General features: G+C 32.1%; 1 protein-coding gene across 2 annotated transcripts in view; it reads left to right on the forward strand.

The window, feature by feature from the left end:
- LOC130239056 (ras-related protein Rab-26) overlaps positions 1 to 27500 on the forward strand; it is a 104303-nt gene that overhangs the window by 33214 nt on the left and 43589 nt on the right. Inside the window, exons 3-4 of one of the 2 annotated variants that reach the window (XM_056470208.1) lie at positions 9246 to 9287; positions 17646 to 17712. In XM_056470208.1, coding sequence (XP_056326183.1) covers positions 9246 to 9287; positions 17646 to 17712 — 109 coding nt within the window. The remainder of the gene's footprint in view (positions 1 to 9245; positions 9288 to 17645; positions 17713 to 27500) is intronic. The other variant, XM_056470209.1, reaches the window with a different exon arrangement.

The raw sequence follows: 27500 nt of genomic DNA on the forward strand, positions 1-27500 counted from the left end.
ACAATTAGCACAACAACATTTCAGACTCTTTGGGAGCGTGTACACTTTTTTTCTGTTCGGATGAAAGGTTTATCCTACTTGTGTGCGTGTTATTTAAATGCACATTTTCAACATATTTGATGTTTTAATTATGCATTGTTTCGTGTGATTTTATTCATTCATTCATTCATTTTCTTTTCGGCTTATTCCTTTTATTAATCTGGGGTTGCCACAGCGGAATGAACCGGCAACTTATCCAGCAAATGTTTTTGCGTGGTAAGCACTGTGGCTTCACGCTGGTTTGAGTCCCTGCTGGGTCAGTAGGCGTTTCTGTGTGGAGTTTGCATGTCCTTCCCGTCTTGGCTTGGGTTTCCTCAGGGTGCTCCGGTTTCCCCCGTAGTCCAAACACATGCACTTTATTAATATGGGGTCACCACAGCGGAATGAACCGCCAACTTATCCATCATATGTTTTTGCGCAATAGGTGCCCTTACAGCTGGAACCCATCGCTGGGAAACATCCATACACTCTCATTCACACACATGTACACTACGGATAATTTAGCTACCTAATTTACCTATACTGCATGTCTTTGGACCTGTGGGGGCAACCCACGCGAACACATGGAGAACATGCAATGGAAACATAGCTATTGTTCATTCATTCATTTTAGCGACAGCAGAATGAATGAACCGCCAACTATTCCGACATGTTTTACTCAGCGGATGCCCTTCCAGCTGCAACCCAGCACTGGAAAACACCCATACACACTTATTCACACACACACTCTACACTTCAGCCAGTTTAGTTCATCAATTTCTCTATAGCGCATGTGTTTGGACTGTGGGGGAAACTGGAGCACCCGAAGGAAGCCCACGCCAACACGCGGAGAACATGCAAACTCCACACAGAAATGCCAACTGACCCAGCTGGGACTCGAACCAGCGACATTTCAACATAATAACGTATGTTTTCCCATTGCACTAAATCATAATATTGCAGCCATCTGTAACTTCATATTCAAATCAATGTTAATTTGAATTTATAACTGGGTCTGATACTGTAAGTCTGAAGTTTGTCTATTGCTCAGTGGAAGGTCATCTGGCTTTCCTCATTATATAAGGGTTTTCTCCCTGAGTGACTTCATCTCTTTAAATGAATCCTTTACCCTTAACTGACTCATTATCTTTATATGTGAGGGATTTAACTTCATCATCATGGCCCTCTTCATTTAATGGATTTAATTACTTTATTTTACTAAGATGAACATTATTGAGTTATGGCAAATGGGCTTTTGGAAATTAGTCAATGACATTAATCATTTATATAAGGGCTATTTTGACGTACTTTACCTGGACTGCATTTCCATGACAACAGCATAGCACTTTTTAACTAGCATAAGGCAATATTAATATTTAGATAATTGTAAAAATTACTGGTTCATGCAGGATGTTTTTTTTTTGTTTAATTAATTATATATTAATGAATATGTGAACTGTGAAATTGGAATGTTTTATATGGCAGCACGGTGGCTCAGTGCTGTCGCCTCACAGCAAGAAGATTGCTGGTACAAATCCCGGCTGGGTCAGTTGGCATTTCTGTGTGGAGTTTGCATGTTCTCCCCGTGTTGGCGTAGGTTTCCTCCTGGTGCTCCAGTTTCCCCCGCAGTCCAAACACATGCGTATAGAGGAATTGATAAACTAAATTGGCAGTAGTGTGTGTGTGTGAATGAGTTTGTATGGGTGTTTTCCAGTACTGGTTTGCAGGTGGAAGCCCATCCACTGCTTACAACATATGCTGGAATAGTTGGCGGTTCATTCCGCTGTGGCGACCCCTGATTAACAAGGGACTAAGCCAAAGGAAAATGAATGAATGACTGTTTTACATATCTGCATGTTATTGTATGATATTTTATGTTGTTTCAATGTTGATGAGAGTGTGTGTGAATAAGTGTGTATGGGTGTTTTCCAGTGCTGGGTTGCAGCTGGAAGGGCATCCGCTGAGTAAAACATATGTTGGAATAGTTGGCGGTTCATTCATTGCGCTGTCGCTAAACCAAAGGAAAATGAATGAATGAACAATGTTTCCATCCACCTATTTGCATGCAAACAAATCACATGAGGCGTCACGGTGGCGCAGTGGGTAGCACAATCACCTCACTGCAAAAAGGTCGCTGGTTCAAGCCTAGGCTGGGTCAGTTGGCATTTCTGTTTGCATGTTCTCTCCGTGTTCGCATGGGTTTCCGGGTGCTCCGGTTTCCCCCACAAGTCTTAGACATGCAGTACAGGTGAATTGGGTAAGCTAAATTGTCCGTAGTGTATGTGTGTGAATGAGTGGTATGGATGTTTCCTAGTGTTGGGTTGCAGCTGGAAGGGCATCCGCTGCGTAAAAACATATGCTGGATAAGTTGGCGGTTCATTCCGCTGTGGATTAATAAAGAGACTAAGCTGAAATGAAAATGAATGAATGAATGACCATAGTACAGTGTGTTGTTGGACAGTTTTACTTAGCAAATCTTCCAAAAGCTTAATTCATTTAAATCTCAAATGCATCAATATTAACTGCAAAATGATTTTGTTACTTAAAGATTGTGTCTTGTTTCTAGTCTAAGCATCTAAAAACTATTAAATCAAGAAGTATTTTCTAGACAAGTAAAACATGTCCTGTTCGGACACAGTGGTTAGCAACTTCACCTCAAAGCAAGAAGGTTGCTAGTTTGAGCCCTGGCTGAGTCAGTTGGTGTTTCTGTGTGGAGTTTGCATGTTCTCCCCGTGTTGGCGTTGGTTTCCTCCGGGTGCTCTGGTTTCCCCCACAGTCCAAACACATGCGCTATAGGGGACTTGATTAACTTAATTGGCCGTAGTGTATGAGTGTATATTTGTGTTTCCAGTACTGGGTTGCAGCTGGAAGGACATCTGTTGTGTAAAACATATGCTGGAATAGTTGGTGGTTCATTCCACTGTGGCGACCCCTCATAAATAAACGGATTAAGTCGAAGGGAAATGAAAAAATGAAATGAAGCTTCATCATTTATTCATAATAATTAAAACTTTTTGCACAAGAGTCAATGTAAGCTGTCCAAACACTAAACTTTGGTCGACACCGGACATGTTTTGTTAAAGAACTATAATTACTAAAACTAAGACTGAAATTAAATATGTACACTACCTGACAAAAGTCTTGTGGTGGATCCCAGTTGTAAGAGCAGCAAATAATATCTAGTTGATCTGCATCCCAATCATCACAAATACAGCAGAAGATCTACAAGGACCCAAATGGAGCCAAGATTCTCACAGAAATCAGTCAAGTTTGGTGAAGAAGAAATCATGGTTTGGGGTTACATTTCAGTATGGGGGTGTGCGAGAGATCTGCAGAGTGGATGAACAACATCAACAGCCTGAGATATCAAGACATTTGTGCTGCCCATTACTGTACATTACAAACCAGGTGCTCCAGGATTGGCCAGCCCAGTCACCAGACATGAACATTATTGAGCATGTCTGGGGTAAAATGAAGTAGGGTGCATTTATGATGAATCCAAAGAGTCTTGATGAACTCTGGGAGTCCTGCAAGAAGGCTTTCTTCGCCATTCCAGATGACTTTATTAATCAGTGATTTGAGTCATGTCAGAGATGTATGGATGCAGTCCTCCAAGCTCATGATGGAGTCAGACACAATATTCATTCTGTTTCCACTGCAGCATGAGCACATATTCTATACTGGACATTATTGAAGCTTCAGTGACCAGACTTTTGTCTAAGCAAAGTCAGACCTTACTGTCCTAAATCAATCATTCACAATCAAGGCATGATCATATTTTATTGTGGTAATATAAGTGTCATCTAGAGGCCTTTGCCTTTCATTGAAGCCACTTCTGATACCAAATGATTTACTAGAAGTCGAGTTGTTCCTAAAACTGATAGACGACTAGACCTTTGTCAGGTAGTGTATATAAAAAACAATAGAAATCTGTTCAGACAATAAGAACTAAAACTACCATTAATGTAGCAAGCTAAAACTAAACTGAAATGGATAGCAAATTTTAAAATAGTATCAAAATAAAAATATGCACAACTATAATAACCTTGGCTTTGGCTCTGATAATAACAATGCAGATGAGTATTCAAAATCCACTGGTGGTGTGCTAAATTCAAAATGAGAGGAAATGAATTCAGCTGCAGATTTTCCCTGTAGACTGATTATAATAAATCTGGTTCCCGTCAGCGGGTTTAATCACACTTCTGTGCTAAAAACGGCTCGTTTACAAACGTGGTGTTTGTCTTGAAGTCTCCGGCCGCGTCTCGATGCAGATCTGATGACAAAGTGAATCTGCTTCTTATATAAGCTGCTCCCCGTGTTGGATTTAATTGGCTCTCGGAGTCAGAAAGAAGAAGTGTAGGTGTTCGCTGTGACTCACTGTCCTTTTATTTATGACCCAAACTAACAAGTGTCTGGAGACCTGCTCCTTATATACAGCTGCTTTAACAATACACACCTTGAGCTGGAGACAGAAGCGCACCTTAAAACCAATGCTGTGGCTTTTACCTGTAGAGCATCACATTAAGTCAAATGTGAAATGATGGATTATGAACAGAGTTTTACATTCTATACACTGCAAAAATGCTTTATTTTGAGAGGTTTTGTCTTGTTTCTAGTCTAAATACCTTAAAATTCTTAAATCAAGATGCATTTTCTAGACAAGTAAAAATATTGTGTTGTTTTCAGACATAATAGGACCAAATTAAACGAGTTTTTCCTTAAAACAAGCAAATTAATATGCTAATGGGGTCAGTAAAATAAACATGTTTTCACTTAAATAAAATAATTCCATTATCGTGGATCCCTATTTTCAATCAGGTTTACATCAGGACTCTGGGCTGCCACTTCATTTTTTTATTACATTACTTGTTTTGCTGTTGGTAATAAGGGCATTTTACACTTTAAATGGTTAACTCTGGGTCATCCTACCCCTGGGTCATTCTTTTCCCAGTATCGTACAGCCCTATTTTCAATTACTTGTTACATTCACTTGTTTTGCTGTGTCTGATCAGGGCTTTTCTCATTTGAAACTGTTAACTCTGGGTCATCCTAAACCTGGGTCATTCTGGGTAGTCCTTTTTTTTCAGTATCATACAGCCCTACTTTCAATCAGGTTTAGATCAGGACTCCGTGCTGCCACTTCATTTCTTTTTACATGTACTTGTTTTGCTGTGTCTGATTATGGCTTATCACACTTGAAATGGTTAACTCTGGGTCATTCTTTCCCCAGTATCATCCAAGCCTATTTTCAATCAGGTTTAGATCAGGACTCCATGCTTCCATTTCATTACTTGTAACATTTACTTGTTTTGCTGTGTCTGATCAGGGCTTTTCCCATTTGAAACTTTTAACTCTGGGTCATCCTAAACCTGGGTCATCCTGCGTAATCCTTTTTTTCCAGTATCGTTCAGCCCTATTTTCAATCAGGTTGAGATCAGGACTCCGTGCTGCCATTTCATTACTTGTAATATTTACTTGTTTTGCTGTGTCTGATCAGAGCTTTTCTCATTTGAAACTGTTAACTCTGGGTCATCCTAAACCTGGGTCATCCTGTTCACAGTATCGTACAGCCCTGTTTTCAATCAGGTTTAGATCAGGACTCCGTGCAGCCATTTCCTTACTTGTAACATTTACTTGTTTTGTTGTGTCTGATTAGGGCTTTTCACACTTGTAATGGTTAACTCTGGGTCATCCTAAACATGGATTGTCTTGTTCCCAGTATTGTGCAGCCCTATTTTCAATCAGGTTTAGATCAGGAGTCTGGGCTGCCACTTGATTTCATGCTACATTTACTTGTTTTGCTGTGTCTGATTAGGGCTTTTCACACTTGTAATTGTTAACTCTGGGTCATCCTAAACCCGGGTCATCCTGTTCCCAGTATCATACAGCCCTATTTTCAATCAGGTTTAGATCAGGACTCCGTGCTGCCACTCCATTACTTGTAACATTTACTTGTTTGTTGTGTCTGATTAGGGCTTGTCACACTTGTAATCGTTAACTCTGGGTCATCCTAAACATGGATTGTCCTGTTCCCAGTATCGTGCAGCCCTATATTCAATCAGGTTTAGATCAGGACTCCGTGCTGCCACTCCATTACTTGTAACATTTACTTGTTTGTTGTGTCTGATTAGGGCTTGTCACACTTGTAATCGTTAACTCTGGGTCATCCTAAAAATGGATTGTCCTGTTCCCAGTATCGTGCAGCCCTATATTCAATCAGGTTTAGATCAGGACTCCGTGCTGCCACTCCATTACTTGTAACATTTACTTGTTTGTTGTGTCTGATTAGGGCTTGTCACACTTGTAATCGTTAACTCTGGGTCATCCTAAACATGGATTGTCCTGTTCCCAGTATCGTGCAGCCCTATATTCAATCAGGTTTAGATCAGGACTCCGTGCTGCCACTCCATTACTTGTTACATTTACTTGTTTTGCTGTGTCTGATTAGGGCTTTTCACACCTGTAATTGTTAACTCTGGGTCATCCTGGGTTATACTTTTTTCCCAGTATTATCACATTTCACACAGTTTTTACTATACCTGGGGTTAACATAGCATCCTGGGTATTCATTAACAGACGTTTCACACTGTGCATTCCTAAACCCCAGGTTAACTTTGTTATTGCGGTGTAACTGTCGCTCGATTGACAGCAGGCAATATTAGAGCTTATTTGCACAGAACGCAACCTTGAATGCATTTCAGAAGACATTTAAACCTACACATTTCAGGATCAAATTGCTATCTAATAAAAAAAATGCATAAAGTGACCAGGTTTAAACAGCCCTTACACATCTCCACATTATCCGATCCTCTCATGCTTTTGTCTTTCTGAATGAACATCTTTGTATAGGGCCCGAATGAGTTAATCAAGATGTTAAGTTAAGTCAATGAGATGATGAATATTGTGTAAATCACAGATGTTTATGGGCAGTTTCTCTTGCTGTGTGTGAAAAACTCATCTCTGTGCTGTTCATCTGGTCGACCTGCTGTTTCACTCACATATAAATCACCAATCAGTGAAAACCGGAGAGTTCAGCTGCTGGTTTAATTGGATTTGTCAGATAATTAATACAGTAAATGACCAGCAGGTGCAGATTAACAGATTCACAAGAGTTTTCCGTTTATTTAAGGTTGGGTATTGCATTATAGGATCTCTGTTGATTTTGATTTTAGTAGTTTGACAGAATATAATGCATAAGAATTAATATATTGAGAAATAAGTCTATAAAATAACAGAAAAAAATGTACTGGCAGTTTATTGCAAGGTTTCTGTAGTGTAATATACAACACCAACCCAGACAATATATCACTTTAAGCTATTAAATGTTCATAAAAGTCACTTTTTAAAAACTTTTCAAGGTTAAAAGTTGCTGGAAGAAAGATAAAGGTGTAAAACATAATGCAATTCAAAAACATGAATAAACAGGAGGGGGAAAAATACGGAAAACTGCTATTTAACGGATTTTTTTTTACAGTGTGGCCTGTGTTGCTCTGTCTTGTTCCAGAATGAAACTTTCTGGTGTGCTTTTCATATGAGTTTGTGACAGCAGGTTGATTATGATGCATCAGCACAGACTCTGATCGTACAGTGACAGATGAACTGACCCGAGACCTGCTGTCCTGCCGCTTCAGCACGCAAACACTGAAGGAGAGCTGATTTTGGAAACTGTCACAGCGTTCAATTTACTGAGAGCCTCAGCGCTGAGACAACGGCAGATTCATGTCTAAAGTTTGTCCTCTGCAATGAAGATGACAGTGCAGGGGTTTGCTATTGTTTTTAGCACTACTTCAGCAGAAAAACCTAAAAAAAAAAAGCAATGAGTTTATTGCTCACCTTCCAACCAATCAGAATACAAAATTTCAACAAATCATGAATAAGCAATTTTATTGCACATCTTCCAGCCAATCAGAATCAAGATTTCCCACAGACCTCGGAATAAATGATTTTATTGCACATCTTTCAGCCAATCAGAATCAGGAATTTCAACGAATCATACGCGATTTTATTGCACACCTTCCAGCCAATCAGAATCAAGAATATCAACAGATTAGAAATAAGTGATTTTATTGCACACCTTCCAGCCAATCAGAAGCAAGAATTTCAACAGATTAGAAATAAGTGATTTTATTGCACACCTTCCAGCCAATCAGAAGCAAGAATTTCAACAGTTAAGGAATAAACCATTTTATTGTACAGCTTTCAGCCAATCAGAATCAAGAATTTCAACAGATTATAAATAAGCGATATTATTGCACACCTTCCAGCCAATCAGAATCAGGAATTTCAACAAATCAGAACTAAGCGATATTATTGCACACTTCCAGCCAATCAGAATCAAGAATTTCAACTGATCAGAAATAAGCGATATTATTGCACTTCTTCCAGCCAATCAGAATCAAGAATTTCAACTGATCAGAAATAAGCGATATTATTGCACACTTCCAGCCAATCAGAATCAAGAATTTCAACAAAACATGGGATAAGTGAATTTATTGCACACCTTCCAGCCAATCAGAACAAAGGATTTCAACAGATTAGAAATAAGCAATTTTATTGAACACCTTCCAGCCAATCAGAATCAAGAATTTCATTAAAGGCTCTTCAGAGCGACACAGATCTAAAACAGAACTTTTACTATGTTCAAAGTACCTGTTAAAAGCCATGTTTTTTTTGTGGAGTGTATGTAAAACAGCCCTGACTTCACGAGTCAGAAAAGTGCTGACAACAGGAAAGCCAGTGTGTTTGATCCTGCCGCTGCTTTTCTCACTCATCATTAAGTGTGATGGGAACATGTAGTATTCATTATAAAGTGTGGATCAACTCTAAATCTGCTCAGATCCAGATCACGGCTTTAAACAGACCTTCAATCAATGCACGACAGGAGAAAATCACTCATAATGGGGACATCTCTATACAGAAAGATATGTAGGCTCTTTATTAATGCACATCAAAAACATCAACGACACCGTAAAGAAAAACAGGGTGACACTTTACATGAAGCCTATATTTATCATGCAGTATAACAGTGTTTTACAGCTGCTTTAACAGGCTTTTAATGAAATGCAGAGATATTTTCAGCCTGGTGTATTAAACATGTGGCATCTCTAGGGATTTAATAAAAGTTGAAAGCATGTGATGAGCTGGTTTCAGGATCTCAGAGATCTACAGTAATGATGCCGGAGTTTCTCCACAACACTGATCTGTCCGTCTTTTCTCTTGTGTTGCAGAATAAAGTGTTGAGCATCGACAGCATGAGGGTTAAACTGCAGGTGAGCATCTTTAATCATTTACTGTACTCTGCTGTACTGTATGCTGGTGAACGGCTTTATTACAGTACAGCCGGTGTGTTATAAAAGCTCCAGAGCAGCTGATGTAAGATGGATTTCTTCAGATGTTTTCACTGCAAAAGGAATGCTTTTGTTTTAAAATTTACTTGAGAAGCAAAATGACTTTAAATATGAAGTCCTGTTTACAGAGAAACGTGTCCAAATTAAGTGAGTTTTACTTGTGTGAAGTGGAGAGAATGAACTTAATTCATGGCAAGACGTGATTCTATTTTCTTACCCATATTATTACATGTTCCCTTGATTTAAGAATGAATAAATGAACTAATTCATTAATCAGGTAATTAAAGATTGAATTCATTCATTAGTTGATTAGTTCATTCATTCATTCATTCATTCATTCATTCATTCATTCATTCATTCATTCATTCATTTAGTTATTAATTCACTCATTCATTCATTAGTTGATTAGTTCATTCATTCATTCATTCATTCATTCATTCATTCATTCATTCATTCGTTGATTAGTTCATTCATTCATTCATTCATTAGTTGATTAGTTCATTCATTCATTCATTAGTTGATTAGTTCATTCATTCATTTAGTTATTAATTCACTCATTCATTTAGTTATTAATTCACTCATTCTTTCATTAGTTGACTGATTCATTCATTAGTTGATTTGTTCATTCATTCATTTTGTTATTAATTCACTCATTCATTCATTAGTTGACTGATTCATTCATTAGTTGATAGTAGTTTATTTATGCATGCATTCATACATTCATACATTTAATTATTTATTCACGCGTTAATACATTAGTTAATTAGTTCCTAATTCATTTAATTATTCATTCTCTCATTCAATCATTAGTTGATCAGTTATTTTATGCATTCATTCATTTATACATTTAATTATTCATTCACACATTAATTCATTTGTTGACTAGTTCATTCATTCATTCATTAGTTGATCAGTTCATTAATTCATTCATTTATTAATTGATTAGTTCATTCATTCATTTAATTATTCATTCACTCATTAATTCATTAGTTGATAAGTTCATTAATTCATTTAATTATTCATTCACTAATTCATTCATTAGTTGATCAGTTCATTCATTCATTCATTGATTAGCTCATTCATTTATTCATTTGATCATTTAATTATTCATCCACTCATTTATTCATTAGTTGATCAGTTCATTAATTCATTCATTCATTCATTAGCTGATTCATTTATTCATTTGATCATTTAATTATTCATCCACTCATTTATTCATTAGTTGATTAGTTCATTCATTCATTTAATTATTCATTCATTCATTCATTAGTTGATTAGTTAAATAATTAGTTGATTATTTAATTAATTAGTTGATTAGTTCATTCATTCATTCATTTATTGATTAGTTCATTCATTTATTCATTTGGTCATTTAATTATTCATTCACTCATTTATTCATTAGATGATTAGTTTGTTCATTCATTTAATTATTCATTCACTCATTCATTAATTAGTTGATTAGCTCATTAGTTAGTTGATTAGTTCATTAATTAGTTGATTAGTTCATTTATGCATTCAGGCATTCATTCCTTAATTCATTTAATTATTCATTCACTCATTTATTCATTATTTTATTACTTATTAATTCTTTTAATTTATTCACTCATTCATTCATTAGTTGAGTAGTTAATAAATTGGTTGATTAGTTCATTCATGCATGCATGCATTCATCCATTAATTCGTTTATTTATTTACTCATTCATTCATTAGTTGAGTAGTTAATCAATTGGTTGATTAGTTCATTCATTCATGCATGCATTCATCCATTTATTCATTTAATTATTCATTTACTCATTCATTTTTTTAGTTGACCAATTCATTCATTCATTCATTCATAAGTTCATTAGTTCATTCATTAATTTAATTATTCATTTATTCAATAGCTGATTAGTTCAATAATTAGTTGATTAGTTCATTCATGTATGCATTCATTCATTTAATTATTAATTCACTCGTTAATTCATTAGTTGATTAGTTCAATAATTCATTTAATTGTTCATTCATTCATTCATTCATTTAGTAATTCAATTATTCATTCACTCATTTATTGATTAGTTGATTAGTTCATTCATTCATTTGATTATTCATTCAATCAGTCGTTCATTAGTTGATTAGTTCATTCATTCACTCACTCAGTTAACTCATTAATTCATTTAATCATTAGTTCATTCATTCATTAGTAATTGAATCATCCATTCGTTCATGAATGCGATTAACTGCAATTAATAATTTAAGAACACTAATTTAAACATATATATACATATTTGTAATTCCGATGGTTTAAATATATATATATATATATATATATATATATATATATATATATATATATATATATATATATATATATATATATATATACAGGTACAACAAAACTTCAGTTCATCATTCATTCAGTCTATAAATATATGATGTTGTATATGAATATGTAGCTAACAGAAATACATGTGTTGCACAGGGTTTTTTATGTATGTTCAATCCAAGCATGAACTCGTTTATATCATATATGAACAATAATTAGCATATATTGCCATATATCATATTTCCATATAATGCACCTCCTAAACTCTCAGTATAATGAAGCTTCAGGTTCGATAGCATCTGTCAGTGTTCATACAATCACAATACACCCTTGAGTAATTAAGTGATTTAATTTCCTCATTGCAAAGCATCTCCAATTATCTGCAGAGGTTTAAAGACGCGGGTGATTGGGTGTCATTGGGGTGTGTGTGTGTGTGTGTGTGTGTGTGCATCCTCTGGCTGATATTGACTGGGTAAACAGTGAAGGATCAGCTCTAATGAGAGTTTAACGAGGCTGTCATTAATCTTTAACGCTCCATTAACCCCACACTGACTTTATTTAAGCCGCTCACCTGCGAGTGTTTTACTGTTTTCAGGGTGTGTGAGGACAGTAGTGTTAATATTGAGGGGAAACCATGATGATACGGGTTATTAATTGATGCTGAAGTGTTCATGGTGTCGAATGAACGAACAACTCAAATCAAAATGAGTCATTTTGCTGCATTTTGTGCACCTTTTATATTTATCACTTATTTTTAATCCTCCATCAAACAATAGCTATGGAAAAACATATTTTACTGGTAGTTTTTTGCATTTATTTATTATTATAAATATTACAATTTAAAATAAGAGATTTCTTATAGAATGTAGTTTTAAATTGTATTTATTTCTGTAATTAAAAGCAGATTTTTTTGAAGCGTTGCTCAGGTCTTCAGCATGACATGGTCTATCAGAAATCTGTACCTTTTACATGCATATCTGAAATTTTTTTAATATATATTATATCATGATCTCCTGCTCAAGAAACAGAATTATTATTATTATTATTATTATTATTATTATTATTATTATTATTATTATTATTATTATATTATTATTATTATTATTATTATTATTATTATTATTATTATTATTATTATTATTGTTGTTGTTATTGTTATTGTTATTATTATTATTATTATTATTATTATTATTATTATTATTATTATTATTATTATTATATTATTATTATTATTATTATTATTATTATTATTATTATTATTATTATTATATTATTATTATTATTAATCTATTATTATTATTAGTATTATTATTATTATTGTTATTATTATTATTATTATTATTATTATTATTATTATTATTATTATTATTATTATATTATTATTATTATTATTATTATTATTATTATTATTATTATTATTGTTGTTGTTATTGTTATTGTTATTATTATTATTATTATTATTATTATTATTATTATATTATTATTATTATTATTATTATTATTATTATTATTATTATTATTATTATTATATTATTATTATTAATCTATTATTATTATTAGTATTATTATTATTATTGTTATTGTTATTATTATTATTATTATTATTATTATTATTATTATTATTATTATTATTATTATTATATTATTATTATTATTGTTATTGTTATTGTTATTATTATTAGTGTTATTATTATTATTATTATTATTATTATTGTTGTTGTTATTATTATTATTATTGTTATTATTATTATTAATATTATATTATTATTATTGTTATTATTATTATTATTATTATTATTATTATTATTATTATTATTGTTATTATTATTATTATTATTATTATATTATTATTATTATTATTATTATTATTATTATTATTATTATTAATAATAATATTATATTATTATTATTATTATTATTATTATTATTATTATTATTATTATTATTATTATTATTATTATTATTATTCATTCATTCATGTTCTTTTCGGTTTAGTCCCTTTATTGATCCAGGGTCTCCACAGAGGAATGAACTGCCAACTTATCCAACATATGTTTTACGCAGCGGATGCCCTTTCAGCTGCAACCCATCACCGGGAAACATCCATACACACTCATACACATACATACACTACGGACAATTAAGCCTTTCCAATTCACCTATACCACACGGTGGTATACCATCTATACCACCCACCCACCACGGGGAGAACATGCAAACTCCACACAGAAAATGGCAACTGATCCAGTCGAGGCTCGAACCAGTGACCTTCTTGCTGTGAGGCGATTGTGCTACCCACTGCGCTTTATTATTATTGTTGTTGAAAAGTGATGATTGTGCTTTTATTTATTATGGACACATGAAATTGTTCAAGAGTCAAAGTAAATGTAGAATGTAAAATAGAACTATATATATATATATTTTTTTAAATAAAAACATTAGTTTGAACTTTAATTAAATCAAAGAATACTAAAAATAAAAACATTTTAATTTAAATAAATGCTTTAATTTGGACCTTTCCATTAATCAAACAATACTAAATTTATAAATATTTTAATTTAAATAAATGTTTTATAAAATACAATAATAAATTTTCATAAAATATAATCACCGTTCACAAAACTATATTATTCATCACTGATAATCAAACTGGAAATCATTATTAATGACGTTAATAACTAATTACTAATAACTGTTCAACACAAATCATCACGTTACACTGATTTAAGATAAAATGATGCTAAAAATACAGCTTTAAATCATAGTAATAACTTAATCTTTAAACTAAATTGAATAATAAAGCAGTTATTTTAAATTGTAATCATATTTTCACATTTTACAGCATTTTTAATTAAATAAATGTAGCCTTGGTGAGCAAAACAGGCTTATTTTAATAAAGAAACTCCTATTAAAAACTGAAGGATTTCACTTAAAACTGAAGTAATTACAGCTTTAAATCATAATGATAAATTAATATTCAAACTGAAATCAATATTAAAACATTTATATTAAATTGTAATCATATTTCACATTTTTACTGTATTTTTAATCAAATAAATGTAGCATTGATGAGCAGAACAGGCTTGTTTTAATAGACAAAACTCATAAAAAAACTGAAGGATTGTGTGGCACTGAAGACTGGAGTAATGATGCTGAAAAATCAGCTTTAAATCATATTTAAAAATTAATCTTTAAACTGAATTCAACAATAAAACATTTATATTAAATTGTAATAATATTTCACATTTTACTGCATTTTAATCAAATAAATAAAGCCTTTGTCAGCTCATATTTAAAACATAAAAACTTAAAGTCGTGTAAAAATAATTAGATATTCATTCATTTTTTTTCCTGTTCTAATTACTGTGTTCATCTTGGTTTAAATATAGCTGGTGGAAACACAAACATGTTTTCCTCTGGTTTAAAATGAGGATATAATGTAAAATACAGTAGTGGTTTGCATGTTCAGACTTCTGAGATTCTGTACGGATGATAAAAGCAGCTTTTCATCCTGCTTTTCACTGTGAATCTGTGTATTTTCACTGATCATTAGTGGAGAAACTCACATTAAAGCCATGCCACTATTTATATATTTCCAGTCCTCTGTGTTTAGCTGCATAATACATACAGTTGAAATCTGAATATAGCAGCCCATATAATTTGCACAAATTTCTGTTTAATGGAGAGAAGATTTTTGTCAACACATTTGTAATCATAATAATTTTAATAACTCATTTCTAATCACTGATTTATTTTTTCTTTGTCATGATGACAGCACATGATATTTGACTAGTATTCAGCTTAAAGGGTCATTTAAAGGCTTAACTAGGTTAATTAGGGTAAAGTTATGGTAATTAGGCAAGTCATTGTATAACAGTGGTTTGTTCTGTAGACGATCCAACACAAATATTGCTTAAGGGGGCAAATAATATTTACATTAAATTGACTTTAAAAAAATTAAAAACTGCTTTTATTCTAGCTGAAATAAAACAAATCAGACTTTCTCCAGAAGAAAAAATATTATAGGAAATACTGTGAGAAATTCCTGAATTTGTTCAACATCATTTGGGAAATATTTAAAAAAAGAAGAAAAAAAAATCACAGGAGGGCGAATAATTTTGATTTTGACATCAAGTATATGTAATATTTTTGCTTTGCAAATTACAATGTTCACTGTTTTATTGGAAAGAAATGGATTAAGTATTAGACTCAATGTTAATCCAAATAAATACAACAAAATACTGCTAACACCTTACATTTAGGTTGCATTAGTTAATGTGTTTATTAACATGAATAAACAATGAACAATACATTTATTACTGTATTTATTCATCTTATGTTAGTGAATGGAAATAAAGCTGTTCATTGTTAGTTCATGTTTTATGGGGCGGCATGGTGGCTCACTGGTTAGCAGCAAGAATGTTGCTGGTTTGAGTTCCAGCTGGGTCGGTTGTGTTTAAAATTTAGTTGATCAATTCCCCTATAGCGTATGTGTTGGACTTTGGGGGGGAAACCGGAGCACTCGGAGGAAACCCACAACAACACGGGGAGAACATGCAACATGCTAGTGACCCAGCCGAGGCTCGAACTTGCTGTGAAGCGATCGTGCTGCCCACTGCTCCACTGCGATGCCAATTTTAATTTTAATAATTAATTTTTATTTTAATAATAATTTATTTTGTAATAACTAATGCATTTATTTTGTTATGAATCTATTTATTTATTTATTTTTTACTGTGCATGATTCAAATACACAGTGAAGAATTGAATTTCAGCGCAATTTTAAGCACATTTTAAAAACATTTTTAACTTTTATTTTTCATTTAATGTTTAATGTTTTAATTTATTATTGTTTTCTCTTTATTTTTTATTTAATTATTATTTTTTATTATTTATTTGCTTTGTTTACATAAACAAATACTAATTTACATTTTAAAAGTACACTCAAAATATTTGTTTTTACTTCAAACTACTTAATTAAAATGAGCTGAAACAACACAACTCTTGAGATTTCATTGGGACAACTTATTTTTTTTATGTTCAGTCCACATAAAGTTGTTAAAGATGTTAAGTTAACTTAATTGATTTGTGTTGGGACAACATAAATGAATTGAGTGGAACCCTGCAATTTTTTTACAGTGTATTAATACATTTGCATTCCCAGGATATGAAATCCATTGGGTGTATTTATAGGTTTCACAGCAATGCATTTAAACAACATTTCAGCTTGTTTCCCCAAAAGATCCTTTAATTGAGCAGTGTTTAAAAGCACAAATCTTTTAATAGTGTGAAGGACTTTGTAATAATCCAAAGCAACTTCTGTTAAGTAGAAAGTTGGAACAAAGCAGTGCAGATTTTCTTTGAGAGCTGCAGGAAAGCACATTAAAGCAGTAGTTCACTCCCAAAGAAATGAACGTTTGCTCAGTGTTTACTCGCCCTCAGGACATCCGGCATGGAAATGAGTTTATTTCTACAATCTAACAGATTTAGAGATTTTCCCTTCACTTGCTCTGTGGAGAATGAGAGTGTAAAGAGCTGATAAAAATAATCAGCAACACTTCAGACTATCAATGAACATCTTGTTTGTGTGTATGTGTGGCTCCGTGTGGGTGTATTTCTCTATATTATGTCCTCCAAATATGTCCTCAGCTGCAGTATAATAATAATTCTGTCATTCCTGACCTTTATTGAGACGGTTTTCTGGTCCTTTTCTGGCAGAATTTGAGGAGTTTGTTTTCTGTGAGGTTCGTGTTTAGGGGCAGCTTTAGGTTTAGAGGATGAAAATACCATTAGGTCAGTATATAAAGAAATAGAGGTCCGTCCAATTGCACACAAAGATGTGTGTGTGTGTGTGTGTGTGTATGTGTGTGTGTGTGTGTGTGTGTGTGTGTGTGTGCATGCTTGCGTGCGTGCGTGCGTGCGTATGTGCGTGTTCATGAATGCAGGGTTTAAAGTTTGTGTCTGCTCTTGTGTTGTAGATCTGGGATACAGCGGGACAGGAGCGCTTCAGGAGTGTGACGCACGCTTACTATCGAGACGCTCACGGTGAGTTACTGCATCAAGACTTAAAAAATATAGTTCTTTATTACAAAAACAAACCAATTAACATGCAAATAGGGTAACAAAAATAAACACTTTTAATAAAAACAACACAAAAATACTGTCCAAAGAGAATTGAGGAGGCATTCAGTGATTCAGCAAGAAGAGGCATTGCAGTGCTGATTATATAAAGGAACTGTTAGTGCTAGTGTTTAGGGGGCAGTGTTTTTTATTTTTAGAGAGATATGAGTGCTTCTACAGGTGGTTTGTCAAGCCCGCTCACCTGCACACTTCATAAATGCACAAAATTATTATCTTTCTTTTCAAGAGATATGGGGCTCTATTTTCACCATCGAGGCGCAAAGTCTAAAACGCATGGTGCAAAAGCATTAAGGACGTGTCTGAATCCACTTTAAGGATGGAAATATACGTTCTGCGCCGTGGTGCACGGTGTAACAGGGTTGAGCTTATTCTCTTAATGAGTTCTGGGTGTGTTTTAAGAATAAACCAATCAGAGTCTCATCTCTCATTCCCGTTAAGAGTCAGTTGTGTCGCTCTATGGTGCATTTCTTATTTACATGGTGGACTTAGTAAGTGTAAAAACTGAACGCTTCACTAGAGAGAAAACAGTTAAATAGAGCATCTGCAGCGCGAGGATAAAGAATGAGCCTCCTCCATTCAGCCTCTTTACTTTCTCTTTCTCTCTTTCGTGGAGTAAGGAAACAGTGTTGTACACTCCACTGAACACATCCATTACCCTATATAATTCATTTTGTTTGTTAAGCACAAAGATTTGTTTCAAAACTATTTCTAAATTCAGTTCTAATCTCCAGCAAATGAATAAATGAACAATAATAATGAAGTGTGGTCAAAACACTGAGCTATATCTAAACACGTCCTGTTCTTCTGCCCCATATAGTCCAAAACCCCACAGGTGGACAAATCTAAGCTTGTTTTTAATAAAGCAAATATAAATATGCAGATAATAAATACTACTTATAATAATAATAACATTATAAAGACAATACAAAAGCAAATTGTCATGAATAAACTGAATAAAAGCCCCCCCGAGGTGAAGAAGGCATGGAGGCAGTGGTTTTTATATTGATGTAGAAAGTAATATATTTGTAATATTTTATTCCTTTAATTCTTTTTCATTTGTAAAGATATTTGTGTGTTGCTGTTCATCCTGTGTGTATTAAGCAATGTGTAAGCGAGGCGCACGACTAACGTGCTCTGCGCTGGACTTTAGACCTGCATTCAGCTGGTCTATTGCACAGTCAATTTTAGTTCCTCAAAATAGCAACGCACCAACAATGCGCCTTAAGACACCTCTGTTCTAGACCGGAACGCATATGAGTCAAAACAAAGTGGCGCAAATAGATTTTCTATTTAAACAACGTGGCGGAAAACGAGAAAATTAAAGTTGCGCTGGTCTGAAAATTGCAGCACGTCGGGGTAAACACGTCTTGCACCTTATTGCGTCGGATGTATGAAAGGGCCCATAGAGTGATTGTAAGAAAGTGTCTGGTGCAAAACTTTATTAAACAGATATATTTATTAAAAAAAAGAAAGCATTTTAGTCACCAGACATTAAAACATTAGAAAAACAAGACGAAGACTAGATTAAGAAAGTAATTGTATGTCAAAGTTGCAGACTCACTGAGTAATTACAGCACAGTGTGTGATGATAGAAATGATTTTGGCAGTGCTCCTCTTTCTAAACCCCTGTTTTACGACCATATGTATGTGCCTGTATTTTTTGCTTATGTGTGTTTTGCGCAACCCAGGCTCATTCTGAGAACGTAGTCCCGTGGACGTTTCTGGAGACCGCGAAATACGTAGCCGGGGGTACGTACGGCTGCATTTCATTTTTTTAAGCGAACGCTGCGGGGCGGAGTGACGCCGTTCCTTTCGGCGCTTGCCAGCCTTTCCAGCCTCCGTATGGAGGGCTTTCCCGCTGCAACCAGTTTGTCCGGTTAGCTCTTCGTGTACTCTGGCGGACTCGAGGCGCAGAGCGGGGCTGACCACGACGACAATGACGACCAGGTTCGAGTCCGGGGAAGAGCGGTTCCAGAAATCAGGTAAGAAAACAAAAACAAAATCCAAAAAATGAAGCGAACAAGTTCGTCACAGGGTGAGAATGTGGTCAAAATCCGAAAACGTGGTAAAAATCAGACGAGGGCTTTTCTTTTTCTGGACGGCTTTTGTGAATCGTCGTTGGTTGGGTTTAGGGACGGAGGAGGGTGGGTCAGCCGATTTGCCTGGTCGCATGGTCAATCATTCTGTCATCCAGGCAGACAGGCGGAAGGTCGTTCGACAGCGGCCTCTAGCGGGTTTACGCGAGAACGGCGCGGGAAAAAGCGCGCACAGCGGCCTCTCGCGGACTTGCGAAAACAAAAACTTCAAAAATACGTACCTCCCGGGACGTATTTCGCGGTCTCCAGAAACGTCCCCGGGACTACGTTCTCAGAATGAGCCTGGGTTAGTTTTGCTTGTGTGTGTTTGGCTTGTGCACGCTCTCTCTTGTTTCAGTTTTGGTGTTGGTGCTGTTATCGTCTTGTATGTGCGTATTACACGATTCCTGATATTTGATGTCCGAATTCCCCTGGGAAACGAGGAGTTTAGATGTCATGTGATATACACTAGGAAACACACAGAAACAACTAAAATAGCAACTAACAATTAAAACAGTCAGAGGATTCATATATCATTTGTGTATGAATATTTCTGCATATATACTGTAGGCCTGATATGTTCAGGAAATACAAATTTTGAGTCATAAACAACCCAGTCATATTGTGTTTCATATTGATTTGTTTTTATTGAATTATTTTTCTGAAAATTAGACCTCTGAAGTAAACAGATCTCGATGTTATAATGTGTGATTGAACTAGAAAACCGTTAAAATATTCAGAGGATTATTATGTCCTTTGTCTATTAATATTTCTGCACATTAAGGCCTAATAAATATAAGTTCTGACATGTTCAGGAAATAAATATTTTCAGTCATAAACAACCCAGGATTTTCCTGAGTCACGTTGTGTTTCATACTGTGCGTTTTTGCATGTTTGATTTATTTATATTTATATATTTTCTGAAAAATAGACTTCTGAAGTAAACAGATCTCGATGTTTTAATGTGTTTGAACTAGAAAACTTATTCAGAGGATGAAAATGAATGCATTTCTGTGATGTGTGTGAGTCATTTGTCTTTTCTCTTGTGCAGTTTTGTTTGTTTCTGAGGGCATGTCACGCATCTGTCTCATTTTGGCAGATGAATTTGCTCTACAATACTGTTTGATTGCAGCATTTGATGTTAACAACAAAAGAGATGGGAAACGTGCTTGTAATACCTATTTATTTAGCCATCCTAACTGTGCCCGATTATATGTTAGACTGCATTTTATAAGCGGTAATCATTGTTTTTCTCCTGCTGTTTGTGAACATCACTCACACATTTTCCCGTATCCCCAACACTATCCAACACAACATCGGTTTAATATTAATAAAAGTATTATTCTCCATAGAAAATAAATATTATGGAGAATATTATGTTTATATTCTTGGTTCATTCCTGTATATATTGTATTGCTGTCTATAAAGTCATCCAAATGCAAATGTATTTTCTGTGCATGAAAAATATTGCTTTTCTTGCGCTATTTTGAAGATGATAATGTTTCCTAGATGAAAAAGAGAGATGTTTTAATCTTGGTTGTTGTTTTAGAATTTTAATGAACAATAACCACATTAAGATGACACTTTTCTTACAACTTTATTTGTGCAATGTTTGTGTAATTATGTGACTTTATAATTGGTGTTTGTTAGAATTAGTTGCATTTTATTTTAAGGTATAATTGCTGCTATTAAGACTTTAAGCTCAATAAACTACTCATTTGGTGCTTGTTAATAGTTAGTAAGCTTGGGTTTGGGTATTGGAATTGTAAGATCATACTTTATAAGTACTAATAAACAGCCAATATCTTATTAATTGGAAAGTAATATTGAATTAATGTCCTATAGCAGTAACAGAAAATTCAGTAGTCAATAAATAAAAAATTTAGCATTTGTAAAAGCAAATTCATTAGTAAATTGATGCTTTATAGTAGATATAGCGAATTCAGTAGTGAATTAATGCTAATTTTCAATAGTAGTAAGTGCAAATTCATTAGTAAATTGATGCTTTATAGTAGATATAGCGAATTCAGTAGTGAATTAATGCTAATTTTGAATAGTAGTAGGTGCAAATTCAGTAGTAAATTGATGTTTTATAATAGAAATAGCGAAATCACTAGTGAATTAAATGTTACATAGTAAAAATAACAAAGTCAGTACTGAATCAATGCTGTATTTGAGTAATAGTAATAGCAAAATCAGTAGTTAATTATTGCTATATAGTAGTAACAAATTCAGTAGTGAATTCATGTTGATTTTAAATAGTAATAGGAAATTCAGTAGTGTAATAATGCTATTTTTCAAAATTATTAATAATAGCAAATTCAGTAGTAAATGAATGCTCTATAGTAGTAATAGCGAATGCAGTACTGAATTAATGCTATATAGTAGTATAGCGAATTCAGTAGTGAATTAATGCTAATTTTGAATAATAATAATAACAGAAAACTTAGTAGTAAATTAATGCTTTGTAGTAGTAATAGAGAATTCAGTTGTGAATTAATGCTAATTCGGAATGCAAATACAGTAGTAAATTGATTCTTGATAGTAGAAATAGTGAATTCATTAGTGAATTAATGTTCTATAGCAGTAATGGAAAATTCGGTACTGAATCAATGCTGATTTTTAGTAATGATAAAAGCAAATTCAGTAGTTAATTGTTGCTATATAGTAGTAACAAATTCAGTAGTGAATTCATGTTGATTTTAAATAGGAAATTCAGTAGTGTTAATAAATATTACTAATAGCAAATTCAGTAGTATGCTTTACAGTAGTAATAGCGAATTCAGTACTGAATCAATAGTACTAGCAAATTCAGTAGTGATTTATTGCTAATTTTGAATAGTAATAGTGAATTCAGTATTGAATTAATGCTAAAGAGTGGTAATAGCAAAATCAGTAGTGAAGAAATGGTATATAACAGGAATAGTGAATTAATGTTTTATAGTACTAGTGAATTCAGTAGTGAATTTATGCTAATTTTAAATAGCAGTAGAACCAAAATCAGAAGTAAATTGATGCTTTACAGTAGAAGTCAATACAGTTGTGAATTAAATGTTGTATAGTAATAATAACAAAGTCAGTACTGAATCAATGCTGAATTTGAGTTAAAATAATAGCAAATTCAGTAGTTAATTAATGCTATATAATTACAAATTCAGTAGTGTTATTAATGCTATTATATTATATTATATTATATTATATTACATTATATTATATTATATTATATTATATTATATTATATTATATTATATTATATTATATTACATTATATTATATTATATTATATTATATTATATTATATTATATTATATTATATTAGTATATTAGTATAATGCTATTTTTTAATATTAATAATAGCAAATTCAGTAGTAAATGAATGCTCTGTAGTAGTAACAGCAAATTCAGTACTGAATTGATGCTATATAGTACTAGTGAGTATAGTAGTGAATTTATGTTATTTCAGTATAATAATGCTCAAATAATACCACTGTGCATATTTAAGCAACCATTACAAATTACTGCACAAGAATAGCATATTAAAATTTGGCACACAGTAAAAAAAAAGCATTGTAATACTGTATTAAAATGCAGCATCTTTAGCTGCATCTTTGTCTTCTTCAAATATTTCCCAAATGATGTTGAACAGATTCAGGAAATTTTCACAGTAATTCCTATAATATTTTTTCTTCTGGAGAAAGTCTTATTTGTTTTATTTCAGCTAGAATAAAAGCAGTTTTAAAGCCATTTTAAGCTCAATATTATTAGCCCCCTTCAGCAACATTAGTTTTGAATTGTCTCCAGAACAAACCACTGTTATACAATGACTTGCCTAATTACCCTAACTTTACCCTAATTACCCTAGTGAAGCCTTTAAATGACACTTTAAGCTGAATACTAGTCTAATATCTAGTCTGATATTATTTACTGTCATCATGACAAAGAGAAAATAAATCAGTGATTAGAAATGAGTTATTAAAACTGTTATGATTAGAAACGTGTTGAGAAAATCTTCCCTTCGTCAAACAGAAATTGGGGGAAAAATATACAGAGGAGCAAATAATTCTGACTTCAACTGTATGTGTGTGTGTGTGTGTGTGTGTGTGGTGCAGTGCCATGTCTCTCTGTGTGAGCTGGACGACACACAGGCTCTGCACAGATGGGAAAGTCAGTCTGTGGGCGTCAGATACAGTAAAATGGCTCTTCTCGCACTCATTCACTCACATGCGCTCCAATAATATAAAATCTATAAAGATGCAATGTCCAAGGCCACTCTTGCTGCGTGCAGGAATATTTGCATGTGACAGGTTGAGTGCAAAAAAACCTGCATTATTGCATCACTTAACATCAATTTAAATGTCAATCCAATGCATTCGTCCTGCTTGAAAAGTGCATTGAAAAGGTGTCAAGTGTGTGTGTGTGTGTGTGTGTGTGTGTGTGTGTGTGTGTGTGTGTGTGTGTGTGTGTGTGTGTGTGTGTGTGTGCACTCTTAAAAGGGTTATAATTACTGCTCTTTGTGGTCCAATCAGACTTGTAAGTGTATGTGTGTGTGTGTTTGCAGGTGGGTCGAACATGCTCTCAATATCAATGCACTGAAATGTCTTGGAACTCAAAAGCTCCTGCTGGAAACAGCTACCGTTTGGGCTTATAATAAAAAAAATAGATTTTCTTTTTTATTATGGGCTGTCATTTGGTTCCACTTTAGATTGTCGGTACTTTAAACCAATTGTGTGTTGCTGAGGCACTGTTAGGGGCTCTTTCTGTTGGCTGAAATGGCCTAAACACAAGCACAAAAGCTTGCTTATATAACTGAAATACAGCAGTGCATCTCTCCCAAGGTAAATGTTGGGTACAGTGTATTATATGTTAGAAAGATAGACATGCAGAACACATTTTGTTGGGTTGATTTGGGTTTCCAGTTCTAGATTTTGCACAAAAAGCAGGTTTGAGTGAAACTTCCTTTATATTTGGGCATCATAAAGGTTAAAAATGCTTAAGTTTAATACCTGTTATGTAGAGTATGCCGGTTTACCCATACCAGTCTCATGAAAAATGCATGTGACATTTTATGTTGTATGCAAAATTATACACAAGGGATAATTAATGGATTGCTGTGCGTCAAAGCATTAAAAAAAGACCTGAAGAAAAGCATTAGTAATCCATTACACTTTAATATAAAATTACAGTTTGTTATTAATTTAATTTAATTTAATTTAATTTAATTTAATTTAATTTAATTTAATTTAATTTAATTTAATTTAATTTAATTTAATTTAATTTAATTTAATTTAATTTAATTTAATTTAATTAACACAATTTAATTTAACTATTTGTCAATTTAATTAAAATTAAAATATTATTATTATTATTATTATTATTATTATTATTATTATTATTATTATCATTATCATTATCATTAATATTATTATCATTATTATTATTATTATTATTTTATTATTATTATTTATTATTATTATTATTATTATTATTATTATTATTATTATTATTATTATTATCATTATCATTATTATTATTATTATTAATTTAAGTAGTTTTGAATTTAATTTAATTATTTAGTTTAGTTTAATGTCATTTAATTTAATATTATATTAATTTTATATTATATTTTTTATTTTATTATATTATATTTTAATAATATAATATAATTTTATTTAATTATTAGTTAATTTAATTAAAATTAAAATATTTTTGTTATTGTTATTATTAAATGAAGTAGTTTAATTTAATTTCTTACGTTTTTATTTTATTTTATTATCAATTTAATAAACTGTACATTCGATCAACTGAAATATTATATTTATATGACTAAAACTTTAGATTGAAATAAAACTTAACTATATTGAATTTGTTATTTCTAGTATAAAGCATCAATTTACAACTGTATTTGCTTTTACGAATGTTCAAATTTAGCATTAATTCACTACTGTATGTTCTATTACTACTGTAAATCATTTAATCCACTACTGAATTTTCTATTACTGCTATAGAACATTAATTTACTACTAAATTAGCTATTTTTACTATAAAGCATCAATTTACTAAGTTTTCTATCACTATTATTCAAAATTAGCATTAATTCACTACTGATTTTGCTATTACTTCTATCTAGCATTAATTCAGTACTGAATTTACTATTTCTGTACTGTAAAACATTCTTTTATTATTAAATTTGATTTTATTAATATTTAAAAAATCGCATTAATTCACTACTGAATTCACTGTTACTATATAGCATTAATTTATAATAATTTTATAATATAACAGACTGGAGTCAGATATTCAACATACTGTTTCATCTTCTATCAGTCAAATGCAGTTTACTTTTTGGGTAAATCTTATTTATCCAATAAGGTTTTCAGCTGCCTCATAGCCAAATATGATGGAGTTGAAGGTGCTGTGCTTTTCTTTCTGGGTCAATAATGAATGATAACATGTTTTGAGAGCGAGGTGATAATAACGGGCTGCAGAAAGGGTTTTGTACATAATGCTTGTTAATTGCAGTCATTACTGAAGTGTCAGTCTGAAATGCCTCTGAATGACACATTATTTTGTGAAGCGTCTTTGTTCTCCTGCTCCAGTTTAGTGCTTATTCAGACCAGTTTGCATCAGAAGCAGAACTTTACATCTTTTGTTCCAGCTTTTGCATGTGTTGTTCTGACATATATGGTGACACGTTGTGCTTGATATTTACACCTACTTCACTGCTGACTAAACAGGTGACAGAACGTTCAGTCTGTTTCACAACACGGTGAAGCTCTGGATTCACTGCTCGCTGTGTTTCTACTTTTAAAATATTTTTTAATGGATCATTTTAAAATGTTTCGCTTTTGTGCCAGACACAAATATTTTTTGGATAAAAAAAAAGGTCAAAATAAAATATGAATTTAATAATAATAATAAAATATATAATAATAATAATATGCATAATAATAATAACAACAACATCAACAACAATAATAATAAATAATAATAATAATAATAATAATAATAATGATAATAATAATAATAATAATAATAATAATAATAATAATAATAATAATAATGATAATAATAATAATAATAATAATAATGATAATAATAATAATAATAATAATAATAATAATAATAATAATAATGATAATAATAATAATAATAATAATAATAATGATAATAATAATAATAATAATAATAATAATAATTATTATTATTATTATTATTATTATAAAAATAAATAATAATAATAATAATAATAATTATTATTATTATTATAAAATAAATAATAATAATAATAATAATATTAATAATAATAATAAAATAATAATAATAATAATTATAATAAAATAAGAATAAATTAAATGTGTTAAAATTCTGAATTATTTATATGAATGTACTTTTTAATTTATTAATTTATTACTCACTGAATTTATGTTTTTTTAAATGTTTATTTTTATCTTTTAAATTGGATAATTAAAAAAAATTTGTGTGCAGAAAATATTTTTTAACAAAGTGTATACTGAATTTGGTGTTTAGAATATCATTTTATTTATTTTATTTGTAAAATAAATATCTGTTTATATATATATCGGGTTATTTATTTATGCATTTTTATTCACTTATTTT

This window comes from Danio aesculapii, chromosome 12, assembly GCF_903798145.1.
Source record: "Danio aesculapii chromosome 12, fDanAes4.1, whole genome shotgun sequence".
Classification (NCBI taxonomy): Eukaryota; Metazoa; Chordata; class Actinopteri; order Cypriniformes; family Danionidae; genus Danio; species Danio aesculapii.